The sequence below is a fragment of the Daktulosphaira vitifoliae genome, unplaced genomic scaffold (genome assembly GCF_025091365.1).
Source record: "Daktulosphaira vitifoliae isolate Bord-2020 unplaced genomic scaffold, ASM2509136v1 Scaffold_4, whole genome shotgun sequence".
In the NCBI taxonomy this organism is placed as follows: Eukaryota; Metazoa; Arthropoda; class Insecta; order Hemiptera; family Phylloxeridae; genus Daktulosphaira; species Daktulosphaira vitifoliae.
The window spans coordinates 16,424,190-16,437,867 of NW_026099575.1; the positions used below are offsets into that span (position 1 = coordinate 16,424,190).

The following is a 13,678-nucleotide window of genomic DNA, read 5'->3' on the forward strand; positions in this document are numbered from 1 at the left end:
AGCCCCTATATTTTTAATTTATCCAAGTTATCTTCATTGTATAAAATAAAATGTAGGTATGATGACCCAAATAAAGTTATTAATGTACTTTTTACTATCACTAATTTTTACAAAACCTACTTATCAAAAAGTATTTTTTTGTAATATATTATTTTACTATTTAAAATTCAATACTTAATTTATTTTTATAGTTACTACAATAATATAAAATATAGTTTCATTTTATATAAATTATTCATTTGATTTCTACAGTTAATCCTCATTATAAATCTATGTTTAATGTTTAGAATATTTGATATATTATTATTGATATATAAATAAATAGAAAAAGAAACAAATTTATTTAATACATAATTCTGAATTATCTTAATCTAATGATATAACACAAGTAGGCATAATAAAGATAAAAAATAGGTTTTTTTTATAAAAGGATTTATTAAAACAAATTTCAATCACATTTAATATATTTTAATTTATAAGTTATTTAATTATGTTGAAATTTGTATATAATCTATAAACTTATTTCTAGTAAGGAAAAACACTAAAAGAAAATTCTATACTTTGATCTGCTTTTATGAGAAGTAATGCTATGCTTGAGTTAGTTATTTTCATTAAAGGAGAAAAATCATTCAAAAAATTGCAATCACTAAAAAAAAAACAGTTAAAATGCCAATAAGTTTTACATAACTTTTTAAAAAAATTATCTTAAGTATAAATATTCTAATTTTTATTAGATTTTTTGTTGCAAAATATTAAATTAATTACTTTTTAGCTTCGATGCGAAGCTGAGAAGGATTAATTTTACTATGATTTGAATTTTTTTGTCTGTCACCACTTTTTCTCAGCTCTCACTGAACCGATTTCTTTCAACCATACGTCAAAATATGACAAATCGTATGTAATTGAAAACATTACCCTTAAAAATTGAAAAAAATTCCCTCGTTCCCTGTAATTTGAGAAAATCCCCCAAAAATTACAATTATTAAAATCGGTTAATTTTGACATTTTTTTCTCTTAAAACTGCCATAACTTTATGAAAAATGAATGTACCATAATAAATTTTTTTTAATAAGAAATGATACATTACCTACCCAGAGGGAGGAGACAAAAGAGCAACTTTTTTACAAATTCAACTTAGTCAACTTTAGAAAATGTTTCGGTAATTCTGCGACTTTTAAGTATATGTAAAATTAAAGCTTATGTTATGTACTATAGATTCAAAAGAAAAAAAATGTGCCTATGACTTATCTTCCATGTGCAAATGGCTACCGTAATTAAAACATGCTATTTTTGTGTTAAAATTTTCGATTTTATATTTTCAATTTTAAATTGCTATAACTTTTTGAAAAATGTATAGATCAACACAAATTTTTTGTTTCTAAATACTTTATATATACCTCTTTCATCCGACATACTTTTTTTAAATCTATCAATTTACCTTAATACAGGGGGTGTTTTAAACTTGAAAATACGTATAAAAAGTAGAACTTTTTCAACTTAACTTTTGAAAATATTCTGGTAATGTAGCATCTTTTAAATATATATTAAATTAAAACTTGTTGCGTCTATAAAAAAAAAAAAATTGTCCCCACGACCTATCTTCTATGTGCAATTATTGGCAGTCAAAGTTAAACAAAAAAATAGGATTAATTTTGCTTTTGGAATAATCCGTCAATTTCTTAAAATTGAACACCATTTACAGAATTGCATCGAAGCGCTTCTTATGATACTGTCAAATATCATTTATACTTGTCCCGACCCCACTATGCTATCGTTTTTTAAATTTAATAAATGCAGTTTTGTACATTTTTAATGTAACTGAATAACTTACTTTTGTATTAGAGTAACATTTCCATGATTAATTGTATAAAGTCTTATATTTTGATTAAATAGGTAATTTTCTGTGTCTGCTAACCCATGTTCTAAAGCTATAGCTATGTTATAATTTTCCATACTATTCAATAATATTGCACAAACGCCAGCTGGGATTGTTCTGTTATAAAATGGAATTTTTACGTGAAAATGTTGGCCTTTGAAAATATTTAATGAAACTGTGCATGATCCACGAAACATTGTTAATATTTTATAATTATTATTAATAGATGACTGATAATAATTTGGAATCCACTGGATATCATCAGCTAAAACAAATTTAGCAGAAACTAAAAAAGTATACAGTATAGTGGCCCTCATCATTGCTCAACTTTAAAATGAATACTAACTACTATCATTTTATACACTATTTTATATTAACTCATATTTTAACTGGAAGGAGGTAGAACATGAGTTTGACAATTATGTTTAACAAAATGTATTATAAAACAAAAGCTTTATAATATTATAAATAAATTGACACAGAATAACCAAAAAGTAATACTTTCAAAGGTTTTTTTATTTTATAATTCAATAAATATGCCTCATAATCAATTCAAAATATATTATTAATAGTGTTTACCATTTTTTTCAGTAATAAATAAATCAACATTTAATAATAAGAAAAATTTTTCAATATTAATTAGTATATAATCATATTTTGGTAAATAAGAAGTAAAGTTTCTAGTAAATATTTATTTAATATTTTATAATGTAAACTGTAAAATATAATGTAAATACAGAAATAACAATAACCATACTAAATTTATATAAAACTAAAATCCATTATTAGCTCAAAAATAAGTGAAATTATATCATATTCTTGATAATTTATTTTTTGTTTACAAATTTTGCTAATGAATCAGCATACATATCTAATCTTTGAGTCATCTGTAAAATAAAAATGTTTGTTAAAAATATAATTCTTTAAAAGTATGTTTATTGAATATGTATAAATGCATTATTTTTATAAAAGGAGCACAGGTTAATTTTTCACTTATATTTTAGTTTAAAAGAAATTTTCTAAATTTCATCTAAAATAATTAGATCAATAATTTTTATAATTACTTGGAAACCCCAATGATCTTTCACTTGTCTGCAAAGATTCAAGTCCATTTCTGCAATAAGGAGACCATCATGAATTCGAGAAAGACCCTGTGAAAAAAATTTGATCCAAAATAGCATAAATATGATGCAAGTTATAATTTAATTAATTTTATAAATTAATTAATATATTAATATTTCCATTGATATATAAAATAAAATTTGTAATTTTATTAATATATAAGTTTTTAGGTAAAAAGATCTTAATTACATTAAACTACATATTTATTATATAATTTTTATAGCTTATGGTAAATCTAAGACTCAACTAAACAAAATTAAAAATAAACAAAGGAAATAATTTTTTTAGGGTAAAATACAAAAATTACATGATAATTTGAAGTATTATAAAAGCATTTTATCAATTTCAGATTTTTACTTTTTCATTATTAAATAAAGTAAATAGTTATTTACTGATATATTATAAAATTTATGTATTGAAATTTTAAATATTTCTTACAGGTGTCCTAGAACCATCTGGAGCAGTTATATAACTGGAACCATAAAAATGACCAAAATCTTTATGAGCTGGTTTTCCATCACCACTTGTAAATTCGGATAGGAAATATTCAGTTCCTACTCTATTTATAGCACAAGTAAAATAACTATTTGCTACGGCTGCTGTTCTTGCTTCAACGCCCCATAGGGTTTCACTTAGAATAAAAAATACAAAATTGTTTGAGTAAATTCAATAAATATATATCAGATTAGTTTTGTATGGAATCATTTATTAATACACCTTGTCATGGGAATAAAACACTCTTCTTTTAATCTAGCCCTGCAATCTAGTATGAATAAAAAACATAATTACATTTATAAATCTTGAATGAAGCAACATTTATAATAAATGTCAAAATATAATATTATGCCCTTTAAAAAAATTATTTAAAAATTAATATTACTGGATATTTTTAGGTCTTCACGTAATAAAATAAAATTACAGTATTTTCTAAGATAAGATTGAATTGTTCAATAATTATATTTGTTAATTTCTCAAGTCATTAATCAGAATAATGAAAAATTATTTATTTAAAATATTTACAGACAAATTCATGTTCTCAGTGATGTGCTGACATGTATTTATTATTTGAAGATGAACTCTACAATGAGTTTTAAACATTAGCACAAAATTGAAGACATGTATATATCTCTAAATATTCCAAACGCATGAAAGGTATAACTCATTAATAATTCAAAAATATTATGTAACTTTTTTTACCTTAGTCCATCAACTGTTGCAGAAGGGTTGAACACAATTTCAGCTCCATTTAGGCCAAACATTAGCCAATTAAGTGGATGATGACGACCATAGCAAATGTTTATAGCGATTCGCCCAAATTCTGTCTGTATAATTATTTATACAATATAAATGTTTTATTAGATAAATAAATGATCTCCTTTATAATTTTTGTTAAAAGTTTAATATGAAAAAAATAAAATCAGATATTTTTTTTTTGAAAATTCTAATAAAATGACCAAAAATACATTAGAAACTTAATAACAGAATTTGCATAATGTAAATCAGGGGTTTACTTGTAAAAAACATTCAGAAAATCAGTTTGTTAGCTATGATCTCGCCAGGTAAAATTTTATAATGTTTGAAAAATTTAAAGAAAATGATGGATTGTCATATGATGACTAATATAGATTTCTTAAGTATGCTGCAAGAGTTTGTTTGTTATGAATGATAAGCTCTTGTGCTTTGTTTATCAAAAACATTTTTAATGAGCAATGAGTTAAAGATAAACAGAGAGTAATAATAATAAATAACATTCTAAATGATCCATTAAAAAAAATATATTTTTTTAGATTCAGTATATAGTCTAAAATTACCTGAAAGACAGGATGTCCAGTGTTTCCTTCCATATAATAAGTAGATTCATTAAAATCCCCTACTCTAGGGATATGATTTTTTCGATGTTTTCCAATAACATTTCCATGATTATCAATTACTACAGCAGTGTTCCAAATAACATCTTTTTCATCACGTTCCAAAATTGGAGATATTATAACCATGTTATACTGTTTACAAAGCTAGAAAAATATTTCAACAGTTTTCTTTATATTAAACTAATAAACTTTATTATTAATTTGAATTATCAAAAAAAAAAAAAAAAATGAACAGCAGGTAACAAATTAAAGAAAAATTTTTAGATTAAAAAAGAAAGTTATCAATATTCCAAATAAAATGCCTACCATTCTAGATCTATTATTTCAATAATTAAATGTTTAAGAATAAATACCCTGATATAATTTACTATTTTGTATCCTACAAGGAAAACTGTGAAACATGATTTCAAGGAACACTTAAGCATTGGCAGATTTCCTACGCTTGAACTTATTTTCTTAGAAACTATTAAAAATTTTAAATTTTCGTAAAAAAAAATTGTTATAAAAAACTAAACAGTAATATGTAGTTAAATAATTTTTTTTGTCCCTTCTAGGTTAAAAAACTTAAACTTTATTTTTAGCTTCGATGCGAAGCTGAGAAGGTATTGGTTTTACTAAGATGTGTTATAAGATGCATGATATCATTACCTTTCATTTGGTATAATTTTTTTATAAATCTGACTTTTTACCTGCCTAAAGGGAGGATTCAAAATCACAACTTTTTCAGAAAAAATTTACTTTTTCAACTTAAATTTTGAAAGTGTTCTGGAAAGTCTGACACTTTTATATATATATCTTAAATTAAAGCTAATGTAATGCACTTTATTATGGAAAAAATAAATTTCGTACTTTATTGTGTCTTCAGGGTGAAATTGGCTACCAAATGCTATTTTTGTGTGAAAATTATCGATTTTATTTTTAACTTTATAATGCTATAACTTATTGAAAAGTGTATGGATCAACATAATTTTTTTATGAGAAATAATAATTTTTAATAATCCCTTTTTCATTCGATATACTTTATCTGAATCAGGATATTAATATCGAACTAGCAAATCATGTTGCTTTTGGAATAATCCACCAATTTTTTAAAATTAAACTCTATCTAAAGATTTGCATCGAAGCGTTTTTTTTTATAGTGAATTTAATCACTGTCAGATATCTTAATACTTGATCCAACTATGCCACGTCACCACTGTGCCGCGAACCCCCTTTGCTGGGTTTTTTTGTTAATGAGAACCCCCATTTTCACTTTAATGATAGAAAAAAATAATTCCATACAATTTTGTTCTTATAATATTTTTTATTTGATAATTTGTTCTTCTGTAATTGCTTGTTAAATCTTAGCGATTTTAGACCATATTTCTATTTATAATTTGCTATTTAGCATACAGTAGTTATTTCTTCATGTCACACAAACAATTTTTTATTGATAATTCTTGTTATCACATCTCTCACTAACAATAGCAAGAATAAATATGAATAATAATAATTTATGGCTCATTGAAACAGTATTTGTTGCTTCCTGTATTATGAAAATCAAATTAATGATTAGTTTTTATTTAAAATCTATCATATCATTCAGCGAAATGTGGAGATTCCCACTAAAGAAAATTTAATTTGAATTATTTTATCTCTGAAGGCGAGAAAAAGAAATATTTAACTATATAATATTGTAGAGTTTTTTGAATCAAACAATAATATCCTTTTCAAAAATTGAAAATACTCTGTATCTTATGAGAAAATGTGTTCCTATTCTTAAGCAATGAATACAAGTAGTTTCATTATTTTTTTCTTGTAATTCAAGTTAAGTTACTACCTAACACAGGTTACAAGAAATCAATTTTCTGAACATTTTTTTTTATGTTTTTTTAGGTCGTTTATATATACTTTGGAATTTTTATTTCAATATTGTTAGATGACATATTTATAGTCTTTTCATCAAAATTTTAATTTTAAAATAAATAAAATGTTTGTTATTTCTAGAGACATTAAAAATATTGGTTAATAATTTACGATGGTAAGATATATGGATAAACATAAATATTAAAATGACAGGTCAATAACAACATTTGGAACAGTACTTCAAAAGTTATTGTAAGTGAGGAGGAGAAAGAGTGCGGTCTCGAAATGTTATAATATAGTCTTACCAACACCAACCACAGTCTATAATTTATGAAAAACTGATTTAAAAGTTCTTATATACCTGCCATTTTCATAACTAGATAATTTTTTATTTTATAAACTAGTTAAATATATGTTAAAAAATTAAGTTGACACCACTATAAAATATGGAGGATAATACTAAATAACAATTAGTAACTCTAATAAATTAAGAAATATATATAACTATAAAAACCAAAAAGATTTCACAATATATTTATTTTTGCAAGTAATTAAGTGGTTTGTGACAAATAGATAATGAATATAGTCTTTTTTTTTTCATGGTAGAATTAATATTCATATATGTATTCATAATATCAATAATATATATAGTATACTTGATCAAATCTAGTCAATATTTAGTAGTTATTATAATTTAATAAATACATGTAAAAATTATTGTTAAATATTTTGGACTGATTTATACCAAATATTTGGCTTTTTTTGTGTACCAAAAAAATTAAAATTTGGTTTTATTCAAATTTATTGATTTACTAGTTTAAATTTAAATATACTATAATAGGTATTACTTTTTTTAAAAATAATGTTGAAGGACCATCCTCAGCTGATTCAGCTAACTCACACCAAGGATACTTTTCTCGGGTACAAAAAGCAAATGGCATTGCTAAACAAAATATTTAACAATTGAATTATTATGTTTTTAAAATTTTTTTAAGAATTCTATCTAAAAAATTATTTGACATAACAATTCAAATAATTTTTCTGATTATTTGTTCTGGTTTTGGAAGGCACAAAAGTAAAAGCTTTCAACCATACCTCTATGTAGTATTTATTATTTTTTAAATCTTACTCCATGCTTCTTGAAGACAAATAACATTTACATTAACTTCAGCAGCCAGAGAAATAATAAGTTTGATTTTTTCAAAAATTGCATTCCTTTGTTCTAATATTGAACTATTTGTAGGTAAAACTATTTTATTTTGAATAACACCAATTTTTACAATTCTAAAAAATTATTATTATTAGAACCTTGATTATAATTTGTTTAGCTTTATTTTTCAATCTATAAAAAATAATCCTCACTAATATTTACATAATATTAATGACTTAGACAAATAAAACTTCTGAAAATTATTTATATCTTTATACCAAGGCAGGACAAAGAGTAGGTCTGGGAATTGATTAGTGATAAAAATAGCAACATCTACTCTTCACCACCAACCATTATAATAAATTGTTAATAACTTCTGAAATACTGGTCTAAAAGTCGTTATTGATCAGTGATTTTCTAAATTAGATTATTTCCTATTTTATAAATTAGGTAAATATGTATGTTGCCATTTAAAAAATAAAATAACACCCTTAAAAGGTATAAGGGATAAACATAAAAATTATATTACACATAAATAATATGTATCTAACATAATCCCCTCATAAAAATGTTTATTTTAAAAGAAATTAAATGGCTAGTGTTAAAAGAATCACTGTATATTTTCCCTCTATTTAGAGGTTTTAAGCAAAATGTTGTTTAATATGCTATAAATTTAATAAATAAATTTTTAAAAATAAAAAAATTACCTTAATTAAGTATAGTTTACAATGAATTAATTCACAGAGATATATTATAATATAAGTAAACGTGAAAGAGGTATAAGATTTAGATGTTGAAACTATAAAGGCATTTATGACATTTTGGCTTATCAATCAACATTTGATAAATGAGCAAAATTCAAATTTTTAAGTTTTTAATTACTTAATTTATTTCAGTCGTACCTTTTTTCACGTAATTCTTCAAAGGGGCAATGAAATTTGTAACCTTTAACTTCAATATTATATTTGTTATTAATACATGGACCTGGAAGTTGTAATTCTCTGTAATCACACAAAGATTAATTTTTATACTTATTTTATTAACAAAAAATAAAATATTAAAAATAAAAACAGAAAAATTAACATACTCTAATTTTTTTCCATATAAAATTCGTTGCACTTCACTTAGTTCTTCTCGAGGAATATGATTTTCTAGGCACTTTTCAATACTCTCAAACATTTTAAGCAGTATATATGATGGCTTGAGATTAAATCGAAATTAATAGTCAAATTGAGATTTATAATAGGAGAAATTTACATTTTTTCAACGGTTTCAATATTTTGATGTAAAATATTTAAAAACAGTAAGATAAAATATCTTATTTGTGATAATAGTACTATCATTATAGACTATACAGAGTATTTTACGATGTTCTGACAAATTCACATTCTTTTCTTAGGGCAAATTGTTGAAACATGGTGGTATACTTTTTATAATATAGTCTGTAGCTTATAATATTTAAGAATAGATAACAAGGAATTTATACCTTATTATTTATGTATACTAGCATTAAGTGTAGATAGTACTATCTATAACTATATATCAATATGGTTACTAAATTCTTATCAATGGTTACTTATCAGTTAATTTCGGGTGCTAAATTCATGGACATTACTTAACGATACTATTGAAATAAATATTGGGCGATGAAGAAATTTTATGAATTTAAAACTTTGAAAAAATTTAACGGTGGCTTTATAGGATTTTAAAGAGGTATTTTCATTTTTTAAAGTATTCATCAATTAATATAATATGAAAAATTCCTTACCTTAGGCTGCATAGCTTGTTCAATTAAATGTATAAAACTATTATACTTAAAGGTATAACTAAAAAAAATATATATATATATATATATATACATCGTGATTTACTAATTTGACTATATGAGTTAAAAGTAAATGTAGTAAATTACGATGGGACTACTATAGATGTATAATGTACGTTATACATTTAATAATCACCTCAATTAGAAATTTAAATTTTTGATGGAGCAAAAAATCCTAATAAATTTATAATTATAACTATTAGAACAAACATTTTTTCAAACAGAACTAATTTTCGAAAAATAAAAAATATGTAATATTAATGAATGAAGAATATTGTTAAACATAATATTATTAATAATGAAATTCAATTATCAAAATAATTTTCTTTTAAAAATTGTTTTATAAATTCTATGTAAGAAAAAAGTAGTTTCTTGCCTTTATTTTAACTGATAATGATAGTAAAATATATTTTGAAATTCTTTTTTTATAAAATGTTAATATTTAATAATGTCAATAGGAAAACCTTGTATAATGTTTTAATTTAATAAACGTTAATTATAAGAATTGTATAACATTGAACTCAATTTCAAAATATTATTATCATTTATTTAAACATATAACATTTTTTTTTAAACAATGCATGAATTTTGAGTAATTTGTATTAAAAAGTTAAATATATTTTTTTAATAAAAGAAAAAAATAACATCTACAAAAATATCCTTAATTTAATTGCCAAATCTCTATAACTTAAACTGAGTATTGAATCTATGAACTCAAATAACTACTAATATTCTAATCATTTATTAATGTATTTATTAATTGATTTCATTTATTACTTGAGGACTAGAATATACTATTTATGTAGGAATAATAACATCTCACTTTTAGTATAAAATTTTTCTAATTTTACTTTGAAAATGTATCAATTTTATTTTATACTATGTATATTTAATATACTATTTTTTTTTTATTTAAAATAAACAAATGGGTGCTCTCTTGTAAACTTTCATAATTTATTATTTTTAAATTTTAAGAAAGAAATATATAAAATATTTAAATTAATAATATGTCTCATTAGTTATCTTCTTAAATTTAACCATTGTCTTGACTTGAGTTCTATAAAACTAATAACTGGTTTACTCCTTGGTCAGCTGGGTCCTTCTCTTTAATTCACAAAAGATAAGGTTTCTCATAACAAATTTTAAATTCCGAAAATATTCATATCAGTTTTTATTAAAAAAAAAATTAGGAATAATTTTTTCAAAAGTTTAAGACTAGGACCTGCTATTGTTTATTATTCTGTACAGGGTTAGATGATTTAGATAAAAGTATTTATTTTGTTATTGAACTTAATATAGTGTTTTATTCTTTAATATTAATTTTTTTATTGTGTAGTACTTATAAAGTTAATTTTTAAAAGAAGCAAGGTTATGAGTTCTGATTTATTGTTATCATTTACCCAGACACCAGTGAAGTCAGAAGTTAATAATGTAAGAAATTATAAAGGGCTTTTTCTAGTTGGAGTAACTGGTAAGTTATAATTGTTTATTTTCTGTAAAAAATTGTGAGTGTAATAAGTAGGTGAAAAACATTTTTTAGGTGGTGTATCTATTGTTTTAAGTGTCATTTGTTATCCATTTATTTCTCCTGCTTTACGAAAAATATGTTTACCATATGTTCCAGCAACTAGTGTTCAAGTTCAAAATGTACTGAGAATCCTTAAAGGGCGTTCTGGAAAATTAGTTGATCTGGGAAGTGGTGATGGAAGAATTGTATGTAAATGTTATTTATTCAAAAATAAGTGTTACTAAATGTATTAATTTTTCATGTAGGTGATTGAGTCTGCCAAAAAAGGTTTTGAATCAGTAGGAGTTGAATTAAATTATTGGTTAATATTATACTCAAGATTGATTTCATTACTATCTAACATTAAACCTCGTCCAAAATTCATTCGATCAGATTTATGGAAGTATAACTTAAAACCATTTCCAAATGTTGTTATATTTGGTGTAGATGAAATGGTTTGTGCTATTTATTTATATATTTACAATAGTTAATTGATGATTTAATGATCAAATTTTTTGTTGGAAACGTAATTTAAAATAATTTTTTTTATTATAATCATTATTATTATAAATTATTTATTATATCATTTTCTTAATTCGTTTTAAATTATACTTAATCTTTAAAAAAATTCTTGTTTCTTTTTATTGATTTCAATACATAGTATTATTATATCTCAACAATTAAATTCTATTAATGTTATTATTTTTAAAGAGGATCATAAAAAATAATTCATCAAATTTTGAGGTTTTATAAGAATTGATTCCAAGACAGTGGGGTACAAAATTTGTTATTTTAATTTTTATATTATCCTATAAATTGAAATTTCTCTGTCGGACATTTGTTTTATTCACCAAGTTGTGTAATTTTTATTGATTGTTATTGGGTATTGAAATAATATTTGTAAATATTAGCAAATATTTTATTATACAATGAATTTTATTTATTATAAAGTTTTTATCATTAGTTTAATTTTAATATTATTTTTCTAAGTTAATACATATAAAATGTTCAGTTTGTATAACACAAAAAATTTGTTTGTCTTTGATTAACATAAATTCATAATTACTTTATGAATGTACCTTGAATTCATTTAAAAAAAAATTTCCTAATTTACCATCCATCAAAATGATGAAATTATATATTTTATGAAAAAGTGATTTGAAAAATTATGTATTAATTTCCATAACTTTTATTTATTAGATATTATATTTTTCTATTATTAATTATTTTCCCATTAATTTTTAGATGTTAAAGCTAGAGGAAAAGTTTAATATGGAATTAAATGATGGAGCAGTAGTTATTGCTTGTCGATTTCCTCTTCCAAATTTGGTACCATATCAAGTTATTGGTACAGGTATAGATAAAGTATGGGCTTATAAGATTAGTAAAAATAAAACTCAAGATATATAGCAGAACATATAAAGGATCAAAAAAAAAAAAAATGACCTAATTGTGCTTGGTGACTATGTTATTTTATTTATTTTCTGCTATTACCTTGATAAGAAGGTATTATTTTACATAATATATATTTTTTTCATTGTATTATATTGTTTTTATATTCATTATTTTTTAAATTATTAATTTTACTATTATGTGTTTGTTTATTATTATTTGTGAATGTGTTTTCGTCACCAATTTTTCTAAGCTCCCACTGGACCTATTTTACTGAACAATACATCAAAATATCACAAATTGTATCTTATTAAAAACATTAACCTGGATATGATATTTTTACTTCAAACTGCCATTTTTTTTTGAAAATAATGTTTTTTTGCTTTGGCGGCTGATTTTCCTTAGCAGGAACGTTATTTTAAGAACTATAATTTAGTAAATTTGATGCCTTCAAGGTTTGACTCAGATAAGGAATTGGCATTTTGCAGAGCGAATAATTTTTTTTGAGATAAGTATAAATTTTCATGCTCTTTTAATGTTTGCCTAATTATTCCTGAAAGCTTCGTATCATTTGAGTCCATAGTAAGTTTGTTGAATATAATGACTTCAATAAAGTACAGTTTGTAATTACAGCTACAAAGATTTAATGAGAAACTTACTAAATAAGAAATAACGGTAGACCTCAACATTTTTTGAATTTATACAAGTAGAAATTCTCTAATCTCTTAGCTACAAACTTGTTATAACCATAGATTCTACACATACTATTTTATTTTCAGATAAAAGTAGTATACTTTTTACCTCAAACCAACATATTTTATAATTTTTCTATCAGGCAGTATATTATGTTAAGTTACTTAACATAATATACTGCCTAATTATAAAATTACTTTTACCATTATAAAATAATGTTTTTACTGTAAAAAAAAAATCAACATTACAACTTCACTTCATGTTTGAGGATAGATCTATTGTAGTTTACAAATCGTACATTTTTAAGGCAGGATGTAGAAGATATAAATGTTAATTCATTTATATAATCACCTTTTTACACAAAAATAAAATTTTAAGTCAAATTTCAATATTAATTATT

General features: G+C 22.9%; 3 protein-coding genes across 4 annotated transcripts; 1 reads left to right on the top strand and 2 right to left on the bottom strand.

Annotated features, from left to right (window-relative positions):
• Positions 1–452: 452 nt before the first annotated feature.
• LOC126905280 (uncharacterized) lies at positions 453–2,196 on the bottom strand. The gene is made up of 2 exons (XM_050684823.1): positions 1,832–2,196; positions 453–646 (listed from the first exon to the last, which is right to left on the bottom strand). The coding sequence occupies exons 1-2, from the start codon at positions 2,194–2,196 to the stop codon at positions 526–528; spliced, it is 486 nt and encodes a 161-aa protein (XP_050540780.1). The 3' UTR covers positions 453–525.
• Positions 2,197–2,374: 178 nt separating this feature from the next.
• LOC126905277 (beta-ureidopropionase) lies at positions 2,375–9,302 on the bottom strand. Its single transcript, XM_050684819.1, has 9 exons — positions 8,949–9,302; positions 8,764–8,862; positions 7,841–7,995; positions 7,560–7,654; positions 4,810–5,010; positions 4,196–4,320; positions 3,437–3,629; positions 2,941–3,027; positions 2,375–2,763 (listed from the first exon to the last, which is right to left on the bottom strand). The coding sequence occupies exons 1-9, from the start codon at positions 9,038–9,040 to the stop codon at positions 2,704–2,706; spliced, it is 1,107 nt and encodes a 368-aa protein (XP_050540776.1). The 5' UTR covers positions 9,041–9,302; the 3' UTR covers positions 2,375–2,703.
• A 267-nt stretch (positions 9,303–9,569) lies between these two features.
• Positions 9,570–12,735, top strand: LOC126905279 (ATP synthase subunit C lysine N-methyltransferase). 2 transcript variants are annotated; one of them, XM_050684822.1, is made up of 5 exons: positions 9,570–9,681; positions 11,023–11,157; positions 11,311–11,399; positions 11,460–11,648; positions 12,439–12,735. In XM_050684822.1, exons 1-5 carry the CDS (start codon positions 9,657–9,659, stop codon positions 12,601–12,603), a joined length of 603 nt encoding a protein of 200 aa, XP_050540779.1. In that variant the 5' UTR covers positions 9,570–9,656; the 3' UTR covers positions 12,604–12,735. The 2 variants fall into 2 exon arrangements, with proteins under 2 accessions (XP_050540779.1, XP_050540778.1); XM_050684821.1 differs by having other exon boundaries at positions 9,579–9,681; positions 11,227–11,399.
• The last annotated feature ends 943 nt before the right edge of the window (positions 12,736–13,678 follow it).

Coding starts and splice junctions, on each gene's coding strand:
- LOC126905280 (XM_050684823.1), bottom strand. CDS start 2,196: ATGATGAGGGCCACTATACTGTATACTTTTTTAGTTTCTGCTAAATTT. Junction 647..1,831: donor AATGTTACTCTAATACAAAA/GTAAGTTATTCA, acceptor TTTTTTTTTTAG/TGATTGCAATTTTTTGAATG.
- LOC126905277 (XM_050684819.1), bottom strand. CDS start 9,040: ATGTTTGAGAGTATTGAAAAGTGCCTAGAAAATCATATTCCTCGAGAA. Junction 8,863..8,948: donor TTATATGGAAAAAAATTAGA/GTATGTTAATTT, acceptor GTGTGATTACAG/AGAATTACAACTTCCAGGTC. Junction 7,655..7,840: donor TTGTCTTCAAGAAGCATGGA/GTAAGATTTAAA, acceptor TATTTTGTTTAG/CAATGCCATTTGCTTTTTGT.
- LOC126905279 (XM_050684821.1), top strand. CDS start 9,657: ATGTATAAAACTATTATACTTAAAG. Junction 9,682..11,022: donor TAAAACTATTATACTTAAAG/GTATAACTAAAA, acceptor TTTATTGTGTAG/TACTTATAAAGTTAATTTTT. Junction 11,400..11,459: donor GAAGTGGTGATGGAAGAATT/GTATGTAAATGT, acceptor TTTTTCATGTAG/GTGATTGAGTCTGCCAAAAA.